The sequence below is a fragment of the Terrapene carolina genome, unplaced genomic scaffold (genome assembly GCF_002925995.2).
Source record: "Terrapene carolina triunguis isolate 2854851 unplaced genomic scaffold, T_m_triunguis-2.0 Scaffold67, whole genome shotgun sequence".
Taxonomy (NCBI): domain Eukaryota; kingdom Metazoa; phylum Chordata; order Testudines; family Emydidae; genus Terrapene; species Terrapene triunguis.
The window spans coordinates 3,896,223-3,915,525 of record NW_020664418.1 but is presented as its reverse complement, the minus strand read 5'-3'; the positions used below and the strand labels follow the sequence as shown (position 1 = coordinate 3,915,525).

The window sequence follows — 19,303 nt, the reverse complement described above, 5'->3', positions numbered from 1 at the left end:
AAAAAATTATGAAAAAAAGGAGTGTAAAAAAAGTTTTCTGTCTCAAAATTGGGAGAATGTAAAGCCATTAGGTTAAAATGGTTATTGCTATGGAACTGGCTAGAGTTTTCAGATCAGTGCAAGAGACACTGCATAAAATCCTTTCAGGCTACAACATAACTAACATCATCAGACAAGCTCATCTGTGTAAGCAATATGATAATGGACTCCAGCACAGATTGTCCAGTTAAACTGATTGCAATTTGAATAAAGAGGAAAATTAGATGCTATGGGAGGAACACACTGAAGAGGACATTATTCTAGCAATGCTGAACAGAGTACTGATATACTCTGAAACCACCTCTTTGAACAGCAGGCACCCTGAGGACACGATGAGCTTAGTCACTGAGAAGTGATTCTCCCTGCCAGCCTATGATTTGACATAAACAGGCATATACAGAGGAAATCACATGCTGGACCCAGTTGCTGGCAATGTTCATAGAATCATAGAATATCAGGGTTGGAAGGGACCTCAGGAGGTCATCTAGTCCAACCCCCTGCTCAAAGCAGGACCAATTCCCAACTAAATCATCCCAGCCAGGGCTTTGTCAAGCCTGACCTTAAAAACCTCTAATGAAGGAGATTCCACCACCTCCCTAGGTAACCCATTCCAGTGCTTCACCACCCTCCGGGGGGAGGGATAGCTCAGTGGTTTGAGCATTGGCCTGCTAAACCCAGGGTTGTGAGTTCAATCCTTGAGGAGGCCACTTAGGGATCTGGGGCAAAATCAGTACTTGGTCCTGCTAGTGAAGGCAGGGGGCTGGACTCAATGAGCTTTCAGGGTCCCTTCCAGTTCTAGGAGATAGGAGATCTCCATTTAAAAAAAAATTTCAGCAGTAACAACCTAGGGTTGGCCAGCTTTGCCCTCACCATCAACAAGGGCAGAGCGATCTGTATCTCAGTGACTTTGAGCTAAAATTCAGATAAAGTAATACAGAACAAGAATATTAACCCCTTCCCCCACAGGCATTTTAATAATGTAATATACCAATTCTGTACAGAGATAGCTGCTTACATCCTCCACCTCTTCTTTGGGTTCTCGTCGGGCAACGATCACTTCAGATTTCACTCTAGAAAACAAGAAGAAATCAAACAAACCAGAAAGTAATATGTTGGCAGCTGTTGCTGGACAGATTCTAAGTCACCCTTTGGAGAACTATACATAAAAGAGTATGAAAGTATAGAATATATTTACCAAGCCTCTTTCCCACTGTGACCTGTACAAACAAGCCACCATGGGCCTGATTCTGACAGTCTTACTCATGCTAAGTAGTACCTTACTCTGTGAATAGTTTCACTGAAATCAATGGGTCTACTTGCGGAGCAAGGGACCTTTTGACTTCTGCAGGATCCATTCCTGCTTCCTCCTAAGATATGTATAAGTTATGACCAGGAGTGTCATGTGTGATGTTTGTGCAATTGGGCATTACTCCAATGCACTTTGTGAACATCTCACACCAATTGTAATATACTTACCTCAAAGGGACACTGTCCAGTAGTTTAGACATAACATTTAGGATTTGGTTTTAAAGGGGTTTTATAAAACATCATATGAATAGCAATGTTTTCATTTTTTATTTCAATGATAAATCATTCAAAAAGAAACATTCCTCTGCTGGGTTTGCAACCCCAACACTGAAGTGCTGGGCCAAAGTGAAACTGACCAAAAGAAGTATGAAACTAACTAGTCCAATGTCATTGCACAAGCCAATTGACGTGAAAAAAAGCAAAAATCCAGGATAAATATCAAAGAATACATCAGATTTTTTTAAAGTACTGAAGTTTAGGTAACCTAAAGGATTCCTAGTAAGACATGGTAACAAGTTTATTTAACCTTACAGTATCCCTTTAAAACAATGTACTCTCCACAAGATATAAGCATAAGCGAGTCTACATTCTGTATTTGGTAACCAATTCCCATCTGAGAGAAGCAATGAGGTCTGCAGTATGCCCTGAGAAATCACAATACAATTGGGATTTACCTAATCAGCCACTGTGCAACCATTAAATAGGAAACATAGCCCAATATACAGCCCCAGGGTTTTTCTTAAAAGAAAACTTCCCTCTTGATATTCATAGCAAATAACTTTGGATGAAGTTAACATGATTATCCCATATTAGTAATACTGGCAGTGCACTGATATGGCAGTAAAGTAGGGCTACTATAATTTCAGGCTACTGAGAGTATGTTCCTATCTCTAAGGGTACCAGTGACTTTTTTCTCAGTGAGATTCATTTCTCTGCAACCTCTGACGTTCCCAGGGCCCTGATGTAACTTTCAGTCCACAGGCTCCAAGATTTCAGTCATTCCTGAGCTATAATAGCGGACCAGTCAATTTCCATTCCACAGAGAAACAGTTTATATACAAACGTGAACTGTTCTTAACCAAGAAAAATATATTGGACTGTTGATAAAAAATTCACTGCCCAACAGAACACCAACAAATGTTTAACCGATCATACCATGTTCCTGGCCTTCCCATTTTAAACAGAGGGTGCCTTGACGCAGTGAAAAAGATTTTAATACACAAGATCATTCCACTACAACAATAGTGGGGGAAGGAAGACTGAAAAGATTTTAATAAAATGTTTGATGTATGTTTAGGAGAGCTTTAGTTTAAAGTATCTATAAGCCCTACAGTGAAGTTTATGTCTACTTGAATTACATGACACCTTACTCAAAGAAGACAATGGTTCCTTTTTGAATTTCAGTCATCTTGGACAATAAAAAGAAACTAGTCTGTATCGTTTTTGTTACTAATCTGGTTCTCGTACTTAGACTGGCAGGGAAAAAAGGAGGTGCTCTTCCAGGCTCTGCCCACAAAATAAGCTCCACTCAAAATGAGATGCCATTCACAGTAGATTGTGCAGATGTTCAAAATATGAATGTGCAGCTCTGAGCTCCATTGGACTCCTTGTGCTTGACTCCCCTCAGAGGGGTTGCAGTATGATGATAGGCTCTGCTAGGTTCCCGGGGGTTGGCTCCCACTTGATTAGGGGGAAATAATAAATGGTGGTATCTCCCAAATGCCACCCACTTATGGCACCAAAATGAGATGTCACTCTTAGTCAACTGTGCAGATCTGTGACTCTCCACCTCATTCTGAGCAGGAGGGAGTAAATAGTTAACAATACTGACATTTAAATATCATTACTCGGCATCTGAGATAACCCTCTAATGAAATGAATGGGGCAGTTCAGCCCTCTGAGAGCTATTGTTCCAGATTCTTGGCATTCTCATATAGACATCTCTGCTGTGGTTGCATTCTGGTCACATTTCTGAAGTTTTCTTCTGAACCATAACTGCTAGAGATTCTTTGAAAGTGAAAGCTCAGATTCTGGAGAACAAGACTGCAGCTTCAAAAAGGTGCTGCACAACGTAAGGGCATGTGCCAGTTGTGTCCAAGCCCTGGAATAACTAGTTTTAATCACTGCTGGGAAATGTTAAAATCTAACAAAAAAAGTTCTCATGCAACTAAAAAAAAAAATGAATAAAAATTTTTTTTTTTTTTTTACTTAAAAAGCAAGAAAATCAATTTTCATCTCTAAGCCAGGAGGTACCCTTGAATTCCAATCATAAATTCCACGAGGAAAAAGAATTAAGCTGACAGCAGAGGTGTATGAATTAGCTAGGGTTTTTTTGTGGCCTTTCATAGAATCATAGAATATCAGGGTTGGAAGGGACCTCAGGAGGTCATCTAGTCCAACCCGCTGCTCAAAGCAGGACCAATCCCCAACTAAATCATCCCAGACAGGGCTTTGTCAAGCCTGACCTTAAAAACCTCTAAGGAAGGAGATTCCACCACCTCCCTAGGTAAATCATTCCAATGCTTCACCACCCTCCTAGTGAAAAAGTTTTTCCTAATATCCAACCTAAACCTCCCCCCACTGCAACTTGAGACCATTGCTCCTTGTTCTGTCATCTGCTACCACTGAGAACAGTCTAGATCCATCCTCTTTGGAACCCCCTTTCAGGTAGTTGAAAGCAGCTATCAAATCCCCCCTCACTCTTCTCTTCTGCAGACTAAACAACCCCAGTTCCCTCAGCCTCTCCTCATAAGTCATGTGCTCCAGCCCCCTAATCATTTTTGTTGCCCTCCGCTGGACTCTTTCCAATTTTTCCACATCTTTCTTGTAGTGTGGGGCCCAAACTTGGACACAGTACTCCAGATGAGGCCTCACCAATGTCGAATACAGGGGAATGATCACGTCCCTCAATCTGCTGGCAAGCTCCTTCTTATACAGCCCAAAATGCCGTTAGCCTTCTTGGCAACAAGGGCACACTGTTGACTCATATCCAGCTTCTCGTCCACTGTAACCCCTAGGTCCTTTTCTGCAGAACTGCTGCCTAGCCATTCGGTCCCTAGTCTGTAGCAGTGCATGGGATTCTTCCGTCCTAAGTGCAGGACTCTGCACTTGTCCTTGTTGAACCTCATCAGATTTCTTTTGGCCCAATCCTCTAATTTGTCTAGGTCCCTCTGTAGCCTATCCCTACCCTCCAGCGTATCTACCACTCCTCACAGTTTAGTGTCATCTGCAAACTTGCTGAGGATGCAGTCCACACCATCCTCCAGATCCTTAATGAAGATATTGAACAAAACTAGCCCCAGGACCGACCTTTGGGGCACTCCGCTTGATACCGGCTGCCAACTAGATATGGAGCCATTGATCACTACCCGTTGAGCCCAACAATCTAGCCAGCTTTCTATCCACCTTATAGTCCATTCATCCAGCCCATACTACTTTAACTTGCCGGCAAGAATACTGTGGGAGACTGTATCAAAAGCTTTGCTAAAGTCAAGGAATAACACGTCCACTGCTTTCCCCTCATCCACAGAGCCAGTTATCTCGTCATAGAAGGCAATTAGGTTAGTCAGGCATGACTTGCCCTTGGTGAATCCATGCTGACTGTTCCTGATCACTTTCCTCTCCTCTAAGTGCTTCAGAATTCTTTCCACCAATCAAATATCAGGAAGCTGTTTGGGGCAGTGGGTGCAGCACTCACCTTTTAAGCTCCTCCTCCAGTTCCTTGACTCTGTTCTCCATCTTGGCTTTGGCCTGCTTTGTTGCTTCAAGCTCTCCCTTCAGCACCTCCTGCTCCCCAGATAGCTGGTCCACCTTAGCAATCAAATCATTCTTCACAACATTCAAAGCATTTCTTTAAGGCAGGGAAAGGAACAGTAAAGAGAGATGCACTCAGAACAGAAACTGCCTCCTACAGGCAGCTGAGAAAAAAAAATCACACATGCCACAAAAGCATTCAGTGTAGCGGGAACTCACAGAAAAGTGGTGGGGTTGGTGGGAGGGAGTAGATAGGAACACAGGAATTGCCAGACTGCATCAGACTATCTAGTCTGGAATCCTGTCTCGATTGGCCAGCACCAGTTGCTTCAGGGGAACATGTGAGCACACCACAAAAGGCAGACATAGTGTAATCTGCCCCGCATGTTAGGTCGCATCTTGATCACTAATAAAGTTTGGCTTAAGCTCCACAGCATGAGGTTTAATATCCTTTCTATTATTTTTTGTTATCATTCAGCTGTGGATATTCTTGATAGCCATCACATCCCTTTTTTGAATATTGTTACGTTTTTAGCCTCAACAATTTTAATGTGGCAATGAGTTCCACAGTCTAATTGTGTGTTGTTTAAAAAAGTATTTCCTTTTATTGGCTCCCAATTTTCCTCCTTTCAGTTTCTTTGACTGTCTTTGTTCTGGTATTATGAGACAGAAAGAACAGAAGTTTCTAATCTACCTTCTTGATAGCATTCATGACTTTATATATTTTTATCATGTCCCCTCTAATTTGTCTCCTTTCTAAGGTAACAATCCCAATATTTTCAATCTCTCTTTATATGAGAGATTTTCCAGGCTCTTTGTCATTCCCAATCCCCTTCTCTGAACCCCCTTTAATCCTGTAATATTCATTTTGAGATGGGATGACCAGTACAGCACACAATAGTGTATATAAGGATGTCCCACCAACTTATGTAATGGCATTATATTTTTTCTGTATTATTCTACAGCCCATTTCTTATTCATTCTAACATTTGGTTAGCTTTTCTGACTACAGCTGCACACTGAGCAGAAGTCGTCATTGACCAGTCTACAATGATGGCCAAGTCCCCTTCTTGTGTTGATACAATTAATTTAGAACTCTGACAGGTATGTGAATAACTTAAATTTTTCCCTCCAATGCATGTTACTTTGCATTTATCAACCCTGAATTTGTTTGTCATCATACTGCCCATTCACCTAGCTTGTTCAGGTCTCTTTGAAATTCCTCACAGTCCTCTCTGGTCCGACTAACCTAAACATCTGCAAAATTTGCTATCTCACTACTCATCCCCATTTCCAGATCACATGTACTATATACATATACTAAACAACAAAGAACATAGTATGGAACCCTGAGGCACCCAGGTATTAACTTTTTGCCATGATAATATCCTACTATTTGTTTCCTGTCTTCTAGCCAGTTTTTGATCCATGACAATACTTTGGCTCTTACCCCATGATGACTTAACTTTTTTAGTAGCCTGCTGTGCAGGACCTTGTCGGCAGGCTTTTTGAAGTCTAAATAAATTATTTCAACTGGCTCTCTTTTATCTACCACTTTGCTGATATGTTCAAAGAATTCTAAGACATTTGTGAGTCGTGATTTTCCTTTGCAGAAAGCAAATATTGCAGTGAAGAGTTCAGAACATTATAATTTCCTAACGGTCACCTGTGCCCATTCTGGACTGCTCCAGCTGCCAATGAAGTTAATGAAAAGCCTGCCATTGACTTCAAGAGGGGTAAGGCCCTACAAGCATGTGTGTGGAATGTTCAGTCAAGTGACTGTACAAAAGAAATATGCATAGGAAAGCCCCTCAAACATGGCTTGAGGAAGAGGAACTCCAAGGAGCCAAAACCATCAAAGAAAGGTTGCCAAACCAGAAGCCAACATGTCTCGATGAGGCAGGAGTTCTGATGCAGATCTATTCCAAGATGACAGGAAGCATATAAAAATAGATAAGCAGCTCAGAACATGCAACGATTTCTTACTTGGTCTCCAGAAGTTGTGAGTTCTCCAACAGCAGATTCCCCACTTCTTTGCCCATTCCTGAAAAAAGAGGCCCGGAAGTTTTGATCTGCACCTCCAGAAAGACAGAGCCTTATTCTGGGCTAATTGACTCATGCTTAGGAAGAGAAATAGCTTTTGCTAGGCAGCCTTACAGCTGTGTGTCCTGCTGCAGAGTGCCTCCTGCTGAAATAATACGTAACAGCAGCAAATGTGTCCGTGTGTCTTTTCTGTAAAGAATACAATTTTTTTTTACCACTTACCTAAATACACACAAGCCAAGGAGATGGTTGCACTAAAGCTGGTTAGGAGAAGCTGGGTCTAAGACTCCCACTCCAACCCTGACATACTACAACTGCTCCTTATAGTGACTGCTATGGAGGGAAGCTAGGAGTTCAGGGGTTCTTAGTGTCCACAGATTTATAGCAATGCAGAGTGTTGTCCAATTTACAACCCATCAGCGGGTGTCACAAGATTTTTGCTTTTCTTAGTATAGAAGCCAAATCCCCAGTCCTTAAATATACCCATTTTCAGAATTCTTGTAGCCAGCTCCATGCACATGAAGGCTCCATGGCACCATCCTTGTCCTACTACTGCAATCTTAGCAGGGTTTTACATAGGGTGCCCTCTTGTTTCTTTAGTTTTATTTAGGCATCTCTAAAGATATTAAGATTAATTCAGAGCCACAATACTGCAGGCCCTAATCATAAAAGGTGTGCCGCTGTGGCACAAATGCAGCTCGCACACAGGGCTAGGAGGTTGCACTTTTGCATGCACATTTTTAAAGATCTGAGCCTAAGAGCGAGGGCTGAGTTCATTACTTTTAAGTGAAGCTGAAAGGGGACCGACCCATCCAGGACAGTTTCCTGCTCGAAGGGACTCTTTGGGTTACAGCTATAGAGACAGTTCCCTCCCCAATGGGGGCCAAAGACAATTCTAGGGGGTAGAAGCATAAAGACAACCCCTCTCCCCTCATGACATGACACTGATGCTTAGATAGCATTCTCTCACTACAGATGATGAAGTACAAAGAGCTCACACAACTGCCATGGTTTGCGTGGAAGTTCTCCATCATATTACCTTGCTGTACAAAAATTCCTTCTTTTATAACAGATATAGAAATTATTCAAGGTGTAAACTCACTTTTACAGGAAAATAATAAATGACTCACACTTGAAGTAAATGGAAGTTAGAGAAACAACACTTCGACACACAGATCCTCTTCCCACAATTAGATGGGATGGGTTCATGATGGCAAAAGCAAATTCCCAGCAAGGATGGACAAGAAGCAGCATTTTAAAAAGTAAAATTTAAAAAATACTGAATAGAATAGACAGGAAATGAATCACTTTGATGTTTCAGGCTACGTGTTCTCAGGGTGCTGGGGGTGGTGAACACTACAAACACCTCAGAAGTGGGAGACAAAAACTCCAAGTTGGGTGTTAACCTACTAAAAATGTATTTCTGTTGTGGGGGAAGAGGAATGAGAAATGCCCCCTTTCTTTCCTCCTACAGAAGATCACATATGTGGTATGGAGCTATCCACTAAGCTCAGCGATTATGGGCATGGGACTCTGGTTATAAAGTGACTAGGGATGTAAAAGTTTAACCGGTTAACCGATAAGCATCAGTCTTATTGATTTCAGTTAACAATTAAACTCCCCTGCCACCCTGTGCCTGGGAGTGAGGAGGCAGTAGAGCCCGGCGCACCAGCCAGCAGCGGAGTCCTGGGCATAGCGGGGTAGAACTCCTTAATGGCTAACTGTTTAACCGATAGAATTTTAATAGGTTAAACAGTTACTATTTTTAAACTCTACTTACATCCCTAAAAGTGACATTCCCACCCCCTCCTACTGGCTTTTAGCAATAAACTAAATTAAATGTATATCTAATAGCATTTTCAGAAATGGCATAATGATGTTCCAGAAGCAGAAGGGAGGAATGGGTAATGGGAGTTCATGTGTAGGACCTTCTTTGGATTACTCCTTTCTGCATTTTGATTCCCTTGCTACTTATTGGGTACTGGTGCATCTCCAGTACAGAAAGGAGCTGTGATGGAGAGGATCAGCCAATCACCCCAGAACTAGAAGCTCCACACTGTCCAAGCCACAGATATCTTCCCCAAAACGGCACAGTGGAAACTACAGGACACCTTACCCCAGGAATGATACAGAGGGCTATTTATAGAAATAGAGGACAGGAGACAATCTTCCCCAGAGCAGCAGCATGGTATTCCAAGACAACCTGATCTTAGTGCACAGAGTGGGGAAACTCTGAGAAGTTAGCAGAGGGACAACCCAATCTATATGAAGAGAACTCTGGGGTGGAATTAAAAGGAGATCTTTTCATGTACCCCTGCATGCAACCAAAGTGAGGAAAAACCTGGGAAGAGAGAGACATATTTTACAGAGTCATCCCATACTATAGATCTTCCATATCCAGACAGACAGTCACAGTCTGAAGCATCAAAGTGGATGATCAACTACATCCAGAAACAAAAGAGAAGCCCAAATCCACAGAAACTGAGCTATTGTCTCCTGTGTCTAAGAGATGACACCACCACCACAAAAAACAAAACCAAGAGAACTCAAGAAGCATGAAGAGATGTTGGGTGGACAAAAGGAGTTAAGAAAAAACATATTTTAAAAATGGCCTTTGCCTTACCAAAGAAATCATCCCGCACTATGAGAGCCATTCCATACGAGAAGGGGAAACAGAAAGAGATGGGGACAAAGGGAGAGGGGAGAAAGAAAGGAAGAGAAAAAAGCAGCCATTAAGTTCTAATCTGTAAACAGCAAATAGAGCAGCTCATCAGTGTGTATGAATATGTGTGCGTGGCACATACTATGACGTGTGTGATACAGTGATACATACTCATGTACGTGTGCATGGTGTACATTGTGATGCTCAGTAGGGGCAAGTCTATATCCTGCTCACTAGAGCTTGGCCTAACAGGGATTTAAAGCCTGAGATATCAGAATATGCTCCACAGGATTTCCTGTTCCATTTCCATCTTAATCATCTCCCACCCCCACAACAAAGGTAACTAACCAGACAGCATGGACAGGGCATGGGAAAGACAGCGGGAGAGGGAAATTAAAATGGGGGGAAATCATAGTTTATATCCAGGGTGCCCTTCCTCTCTTTACATAGGGTCAAGCCCATTTCCTTATACAGGAACATTCCACATGCCCACTCACTTCAGTGGGGCTTTTCCCGGGGAAATATCTTAGGCTTTGGTCTTTCATGGGAGAATGATAAAGAAAATCCAGACCAAAAGAAAGGAAGATGCATGCTGCTTTCCCTTTCCTTGGCAAAGCTCTCTCAGTGCTCTGTAGGCCCAAACCTGAGAGGCACTGGCTTTCTCAACTCCCAGGGAGTCAATGGGACATGAAGTCACTCAGCACGTCTGCACTGCCCCCAAAGACATTTATATCTGCACGTCAACTGCCTTGGATAGGCAGTAAAGGCCCAATCCAACTTGGGAACTGGATCAGGCCCTAAGTGCACTGTAAGAGAAGGAGCAAATTCTCCAAATGTAGGGCTCCCAGGGACTTCTTCTGATGGCAGAATGTCGCCCTAAAGCAGTGAGTTTCCTTTACAAAAACAGCGTAATAGGAAGGCACAGAGACAGCATCTGCAAAATGTTTAACCAGGAGGACAAGGCTTCAACAAAGAGCAGAAGTTTTGCCACTTTCAAGTCCATCTCAATCTTCATTCATTTGGAGTAAGGAGAAGAACCTAAGCTAGATTTCTGTGCCCACCTGGATTGGGCTTGGGGTACAGCTCCTGCCCTGACAAAAAGGAACTTTCCACCCCAGACTAGAGGGAAAGACATAGTAGGGTTTCCCCATGGTCCTATTAAGAGCGTGGAGCGAACCTACAGAAAGCCACCCCAAAAAAAAAAAAAGGCTTATCAAGACATAGCAGGCATGTGAGCATAAAGCAGAGATGTTCTATTATATCAGGACTTATCAGTGCAAGCCAATCAAACAAGGAAAAGGCAGAACAAAGGCTGCAAAACCAACTGTGATTGGACAGCAGCAGGGGAGTATCATGTGTATACCACATCATTCAATCTAAACTCAACAAGGATAAAGAGAAACAAGGAAACTGAACAGAGGAGAGATACACACCTGAGAACTCCCCTAAGGGCCATGTCCAGCGAAGCACAGAGAGACAGGGGGGAAAAGGAAGTGAAAAAAGGATCAATCAGTGACTGAAACCAACAAAATCAAAATTTTGTTAAAAAAATTAACGATTCAGCCATTTCAATGTCAAAACGCATGAAATAGTAAGGACAGGACCTGCCATGACTGCAGATGGCATGACTCTACATACAGGACATAAAAAAAATCAAGGGAAGGTAACCCACAATGAACTTGGAACCATATGCCTTGGTTGTCAGTTTTGCAGACAAGAATCTGACGAGGCCGTGTCTTCCTATGCTAGATGAACCTTTGTTTTCCTATGATATGTTCTATTTAAAACTGCTGGCCAAAGGCTAGTTCCCACATCCCGCCCCTTCCTCCTCCTCACCTAAGTGACTGATATATTTGTCTTTCCCAACCATATCTCATAGTACCAATGATGTAGTCAAAGGATGCCTTAACCTGCAAATACAGCCATTAGTATTTAAAACAGTCTTTATACCCCAACCCTGGGACTGGCTTTGTTATTTGGCTTCAACTTTTGTGATGAAATAATATATAACTTACCACTAGTATATTAGCTGAATCTCTCTCTTCATCACAAAACCTCTTTTATGAAAAGCAAGGTCGCCAAAGTAAACATGGCCAGGTCACCTAGCAGTGAAAAGAAGGACCCTCCCATAGCCATAAATAGTATCCATTTTGCCCCTCACCCTTCAGTTCCAGATTTTTATGGACAGTGAAAACTGGAAGGGTGTTTGTGTGTGTGAGAGAGACACACACATACTGTATCTACAGTAAATACAGTGAGATTATAGCAGTAAAAAATGAACATGCAGGAGTAAACGAGAAAGAATGTTCATAGGGTTGTAGTTGGAAAGAGGGGAATTCAATTAACAATTATTACTAGTAAATAATTGTTTATATTCCACACCACTCTCTCAACTACATCCTTACATGAACAAATGTATATGAAGCTATAACAAAGCAATGGGAAATCTGGATGTAACCAATGAATTTAGACCATTCTCTCCAAAGCTGCAAAAAAGAGTGCCAAGAAATGATAGTCCAAAGCTAGCTTTGCAAACATCCAGAAAGGCAGACTAAAATCCCTCCAACCAGGAGATAGATATGCTTCCTGAAGATTGTACAAGAATAACTTCTGTAGACATCTATTGTTTTAAAGGCATCACAAATGACATTCTTCAGACTTTAAGAATCTTAATCCACCTGGGAAAAATATATTTGGAAGACTTTGCACCCATTTTTGGGTCTCCAATATGAGAATCAAGGCTAGACTGTCTCATTTACACTGGTGACAGCCTGAAATAACTCCATTGGCTTCCACTGATTTACACGGTGAGAGTTCAGAATCTGGTCCAAAAATAGAAAGAGCGCTTCTTAATTTCTGGATCCTGTTGAGCTCTCTCTCCACTGTTTGTACCATGTCTACTTCATGCAATTTTCTCTGTGATTCTTCAGGCTGTAGTCGGGATGAAGGAAAAAGAAGTGCCCCAGAGATAACAACTTGTCGGAAAAGAGCAGAAAAACCAACAGATTCACTACGATCAAGCCCTAGCTTTTTTTTGGCTAAACTGCAGCTTTATCAAAGATCTTTAGAACTTTGAGTGTGTGAGGGCAGAAGGAACAATAAACTAAATTAGCCTTTTTGTCTGTGAGTTTGAGAAAGCATTTATAGCCAGAGCCTTCTAAAACTTATGATGGATTAAATATAACATTTAAAATCTTCGATCTGCCTCCCTTCCCTCACCCCGTCCTAGCAATGTGTGCTTCATATCATCCAAATCAAAACTTCCCTTAGATTAGGTGACCAGAACCCAACAAAAGGCCTAAATAGATTAACATAATTTCCAGGAAACTGATAGGCCTCACTTCATCCCATTTCCCAGGCTTGTAAGGGAATCCATAAAAGCCTCCCCACCTAGATGGCCAGAGTCATTATAACAGCTTTGAAACTGTAAGCTGTATCCACCCTCAGTGATGAGCCACAGAGGCCTCCTGATGATTGTATGGAGTTCTGTGCTCTAATCAAAACCAGAAAATTGTCTAGGGCAGAATCACAAAAAAGCTAGTGACTGAAAAATCCTATCCTATGATCCTCAGTAGGACGGCAGGTGAGGGCATGCTTTAATATGTTTCTTGGTGTAACAACTTGGGTATGTAGGATGAAAAATCAGAAGCTTTCAGAGTGATCCTGGAGGTCTTCGAAATTCTTCCTTGGTGACAGGTTCATTTTCCTGGTTGATCTCTAGGAAGGACAAACCTTTCCATAGAAAGAGTAGTCATTCAGGACTGGGAAAACATAAAGCAAGAGTCTTGTTTAGGATGGCACTTCATTTGACATGGTATAAGTTAGGACTTCTTAGAAAAGAGAGGAGTTCTGTGAATATAAACTATTAAGTACTTCCGTTTGCTAATATATTTAAGCCCTAAGGATTTCCTTTTAATTGGGCTCTTAGTGCTTTTATTACAATGGGTTTTGCTTTTGTGGAGCATTTTTAGGTATTTCATCGCCTAGAGTATGTTGCTGCTTCTACAGCATATTTAATAAATGAAGAGTGAAGAGAACAACCCCAGATTCAGTTACTGTGAAGGTTTACTACAAGACCCACTCATAGAAAGAGGAACCTACAAATAACAAGATAGGTGAAGACACTGCCCACAAACAGTAACACTCCCAATATGCGGTAGCCAGCAAAAAATAGTTTGCTTTTAAACATCAAGAAGAGGGCAGAATAGAAGCCTCAGTTCCAAACAGGAGCAAACTGAAGTTTAAAGAAACTCTCTTCTTTCCATTCCTACACTTCCCTTCCAGTCCTACACTTCTATGGTTCTATGATTCTATTATTTCAGGTGCCCAATTTGAGAACCTTAGGCCTGATTGTCAGAAGTCCTTAGTGCTTAGAGGTGAAGTAATCTTTGAGTTCATTAATTTGTAGGTTCTTAGCACCACTGAAAAGCAGCTTCAAAGTCTCTCAAGCTGGTCAAACAAAATGTGTGACCACTTGAAAGTCTGGGCCTAAGTTTGTCACAGACTGTGCTGGGCCAGGCCCCTTCAGACTACAGGGTCTGAATCCCAAGGTTCTTGCGAGTGAATTCCAGGTAGACAAGACCCAATGAACTGGGAATGTACTGTTCCAAGTAGTTTTTAAGCTGAGGTTGTCATTCTCCTGAATGACAAACATTTCAGAACCTGATGTTTCCTGACAAGTAGAAAGCAAACAACATCAAGCAGCAGTTGACATGAACAGAGAATATGATTGCTGACAGATTGCCAGACAGTGCTCTTACAGACAGGAAAAGCACAAGGGGAGAAGGATAAAACAGATGGGCAGCAGATAGATTTTCAGTAGCTATAGCAATCTGACTCTTTTGGGAAGAGAGCAGCCAACAATGTATGCTGAGATGGGTAACCAAAATTCATGCTACAGTAGACAGATGAAGATCTAACATCCATGTACAGTTTCTACTAAAGTCTCCTTCAATCTGAGTGGCAGTGTCAGACCTTATGATGGTTCATAATATCCCTGTCTCTGTCAGTACTCGTGCTTCACGCTTGATCAGACGTATTCTTCCATAAGAGCTGGTAAACACAATTATAATAAATGTCTGCAAAGGTGCCGCCTCCCGTCATATACAAGCCAAGTGCCTCAGTAACAATGAGTTGTTTTCAACTGGGCTCTTCTCCAAAATTATTCATCAGTCCTGCATCAGAATCTAAACAATAAATGCCTTAGGACTCAGGCACTGGCCAGCATTTTTGTGATCTGCTGCTACTGCACAGTGCAGCTGTTCTAAATGCTGCAAAGGTACTGCAATAAATAGGCTATAAACAATCACCTATGCAGCAACACACCATTGAGACCTTAGAGGGTTTAGATACAGGGCTCATAGTCTGTTCTTGCCAAAAGTGATTTAGATATCTTTTTATTTTTTACAGAGATGGTCCACTGCAATTTTGCAACAAGATCACGAACTGACTTGGCTGAATCTACATCCAAAAGTACTTTGGTGAATACTGTATTTTCAGAATCAATGATGAGATAGGCCGTGAGCCTTTGCCATTTCAGCAAGCTCAAGAGACAACCAGCAAGAAAAATATATTCACCCTACACACTTAATGCTTTCAAATACATCTCTTGCTTGTACTTGGAGTACAGAAGGCATTGTGTGAGAGCCCTCTTATGTCTCAAGTTACTGGAGAACTCCTCAAATCAAGACATTGAGACTTGAGAGTGATGTACATAACTATAGGCTTTGTTGATCATATCTGCACTGTATTAACTTCTATGGGACTTAATCATGTGCTTAAGGGCTCTCATGAACGGGATCTAGACACCCAAAGTTCTACCCCAGGAAGCACTGGGCTGAGTCTATAACCTGGGATAGCTTCCCTTCTTTGGCTGTTCCAAAGTCCTGGTCAGGAACCTCAGGTGATGTGCCCAGGTTTCAAGACATAATAAGCCCCTTCCAAGATTGCCCTAAAAGGTGTACGGCATTCTTTTTTATACTCTCTACAGCAGAGTAAAACATACAATATAGGCTATAATATTTCTGTATAAAAAGAAAAATTTTTAACGTTTTTATAAAATTAGGAAAAGTGATTACTGTCTTGCAGAACAGTGGTCTGTTTTCAAATCTATATCACTCCAAAAAAACCATCACTCCATATTCAATTGCAAGTGTCTGCAAAATTATCTTTGGGTGGTGAAAGGGAAGGAAGCACAAATGTTCTTCCACGGAGTTTGTGCAGGAGAATCACACACAAAAATTAACCTACGCACACAGACAAAGACAGTCCTAACAAAACAAGTCCCAAAGCTATTAAAATGACTTTTTGTTAGTTATATTATGATTATTACATATTTCATTGCTAGACTGTCCCAAATTCCATCCCAAATTGTTTTTATTGACAAGGAGCCACAGTTCTGAAAGGAAGAAAGAAAATTGTCCGTTTCTAAAGTTGTCACTCAGCCCTAACTACAGTGGAGTGAACACAGTTGTTATAAATATCTTTTACCTAGCAGATCTGCTCCTTCATCCACATCCCCGATGACCTCCGACCCCGCTGTGGAAAGTTCATGATACAGAGAGTCTGTGTTGATGCCAAAAGCTTTGTTGACAATCCCCTGTGTTGGGCTGTTGTTGGAGGAAATAAAAAGAAGGAATCTTGTTACTTGGAAATATTTTAGATAGAAGATTCCTCTCCTGAATTATTGAACAAAGTAGATCACTGCAATCAAAATACAGATATCTTTCCATTCATTCACTATAGGGCTGAGACCTTACTATGTAAGGGATAAATATATCTTACTCCTCATATCAAGGACAAGTATCCTTCAGGTTCCTAATATGAAAGATGTACCTCCAGTGTCCATTAGATCAGCATAGCAGGCCTAGCTCAGATCAACAGATTAATGTGAAACTCCTTTAAAAATCATATTGTTTTATATTTATTATATAAAAACCAGAATGTTTCCTACTAACTGGAGCTCCTAACTCTGATTATTAGTATTCGTTTGTTTTACCGTAGATCTTGGAGACCATTCAATCCCACAATTCCATCAGTTCAGATACATGGCAGGCACCCACTACAATGGTGGGGCCAGATAATTATTTAAAAATTGAAAACAACAACAACAACAACAACGTAATTTCTCCTACAGACTGTGAGGGAGAAATTAGCCTGTAGGGATTTGTTTATTCTTTTAGTGAGCATGTGTGCATGGCTATATATGTGTGAGTGTATGAAGGACTTATTTAGGAAAAGGTAAATCAAAGAGATAAACCTTACATTTAGTATTGGAAACAGCAAGGTCTGGGATCTTTTTTATCCTCAGTTGGGAGCAAGTTCCAGATTCTTGGTCTGATTCCTGTGAAAGTTCCGTTTCCTGCACACATGAGTCTCCTCCTATTTGTTGACAGTTTCATGGCTCCAATGGAATACAGGTGTTGTGGGAGGTCATGATCATTGAGGGAGAGGCAACCTCTCAGGTAACCAGAGCCAATCCCATGGACTGGTTTGAATACTGGAATAAACACCTTGAACTGTATTCTACTGTATTGGGAATCAGTGCAGAAAGTGGAGCAGCTGGATGATATGTTCACAGCTTTCTGCTAAGCAGACAGATGATAATGTTCAGTACCACTGGAACTTATCTCAGGTTTTGTAGCTTCATTCCTAGATATACTACATTTCAGTAATCTAGCCTGGAGGTCGTGAATCCATGGGGCACTGTGGTCAGCTGTGACTCACAAGATGAGGCACACACTGCTGGCCATTTGCAAGTCATGCCTGACCAACCTGATTGCCTTCTATGATGAGATAATTGGCTCTGTGGATATGGGGAAAGCGGTGGACGTGATATATCTTGACTTTAGCAAAGATTTTGATACGGTCTCCCACAGCATTCTTGCCAGCAAGTTAAAAAAGTATGGATTGGATGAATGGACTATAAGGTGGATAGAAAGCTGGCTAGATCATCAGGCTCAACGGGTAGTGATCAATGGCTCCATATCTAGTTGGCAGCCGGTATCAAGCAGAGTGCCCCAGGGGTGTGTCCTGGGGCCAGTTTTGTTCAACATCTTCATTAATGATCTGGATGATGGGATGGATTGCACCCTCGGCAAGTTTGTGGATGACAATAAGCTGGGGGGAGAGGTAGATACGCTGGAGGGTAGGGATAGGGTCCAGAGTGACCTAGACAAATTGGAGGATTGGGCCAAAATAAATCTGATGAGGTTCAACAAGGACAAGTGCAGAGTCCTGCACTTAGGATGGAAGACTCCTATGCACTGCTAGAGGCTGAGGACCAACTGGCTAAGCAGTTCTTCAGAAAAGGACCTGGGAATTACAGTGGACTCTCATCCAACTTCTCGTCAACATTGTGCCCTTGTTGCCAAGAAGGCTAACTGCATATTGAGCTGCATTAGTAGGAGCACTGCCAGCAGATAGTGATTATTCCCTTCAATTCGGCACTGGTGAGGCCACATCTGGAGTATTGCATCCAGTTTTGGGCCCCCACTACAGAAAGGATGTTGACAAATTGGAGAGAGTCCAGTGGAGGGCAACAAAAATTATTAGGGGTCTGGGGCACATGATTTACAAGGAGAGGCTGAGGGAACTGGGCTTATATAGTCTGCAGAAAAGAAGAGTGAGGGGGGATTTGATAGCAGCCTTCAACTACCTGAAGGGAGGTTCCAAAGAGGATGGAGCTAGGCTGTTCTCAGTGGTGGCAGATGACAGAAAAGATGGTTACTCACCTTTGTAACTGTTGTTCTTCGAGATGTGTTGCTCATATCTATTCCAATTAGGTGTGCGCGTGCTGCATGCACAATCATCAGAGAATTTTTATCTTAGCAACACCTGGTGAGTCGGCTGTAGAGCTCCCTGGAGTGGCGCCTTCATGGCGCTGGATATATACCCCAGCCGGCCCAGTGCCCCCTCAGTTTCTTCTTGCCGGCAACTCCGACAGAGGGGAAGGAGGGCGGGTTTGGAATGGATATGAGCAACACATCTCGAAGAACAACAGTGTAGAAGGGTTCGGTTGGGGTCGCCCCTCTCTGGGGCGGCTGGGAGCCAGGCCGCCTCACTACTTAGGTCCGGTGAGTCGGGGAATTAGCCGAGTGAGGCAGGAAACAATCAAGGGCTCAGGCCCTCAGGCAGGGGCTGAGCAAATAGTTCAGTGACAGGCCCGGACCTGGGTCAGGGCGGGCAGCAAGCACCCGGTCGGGAGCTCAGGCCCTCAGGCAGGGGCTGAGCAAAATAGTTCAGTATCAGGCCCAGGCCCTGGTTCAGGGCGGGGCAACACACAGTCAGGAGCTCAGGCCCTCAGGCATGGGCTGAGCAAAAGAGGGCAGGGGGGGGGGGGGGGGGGGGGGGGGGGGGGGGGGGGGGCAGCAAACAAACTGTCTGGAGCTCAGACCCTCAGGCAGGGCTGAGCCAATAGTTCAATAACAAGCCCAGGCTCCTGGTTCTGAGCGTCTGGGAAGAGGGGGAGACTGCCACCCGTGAGTGGGGTGGCAGGGG

General features: G+C 42.6%; 1 protein-coding gene across 1 annotated transcript in view; it reads right to left on the bottom strand.

The window, feature by feature from the left end:
- The window catches only part of MAPK8IP3 (mitogen-activated protein kinase 8 interacting protein 3), a 312,779-nt gene that overhangs the window by 185,589 nt on the left and 107,887 nt on the right, over positions 1–19,303 (bottom strand). The window contains exons 9-12 of the mRNA XM_026648192.2: positions 16,295–16,413; positions 7,087–7,144; positions 5,045–5,197; positions 1,028–1,109 (exon numbers count right to left, since the gene is read on the bottom strand). Coding sequence (XP_026503977.1) covers positions 1,028–1,109; positions 5,045–5,197; positions 7,087–7,144; positions 16,295–16,413 — 412 coding nt within the window. The remainder of the gene's footprint in view (positions 1–1,027; positions 1,110–5,044; positions 5,198–7,086; positions 7,145–16,294; positions 16,414–19,303) is intronic.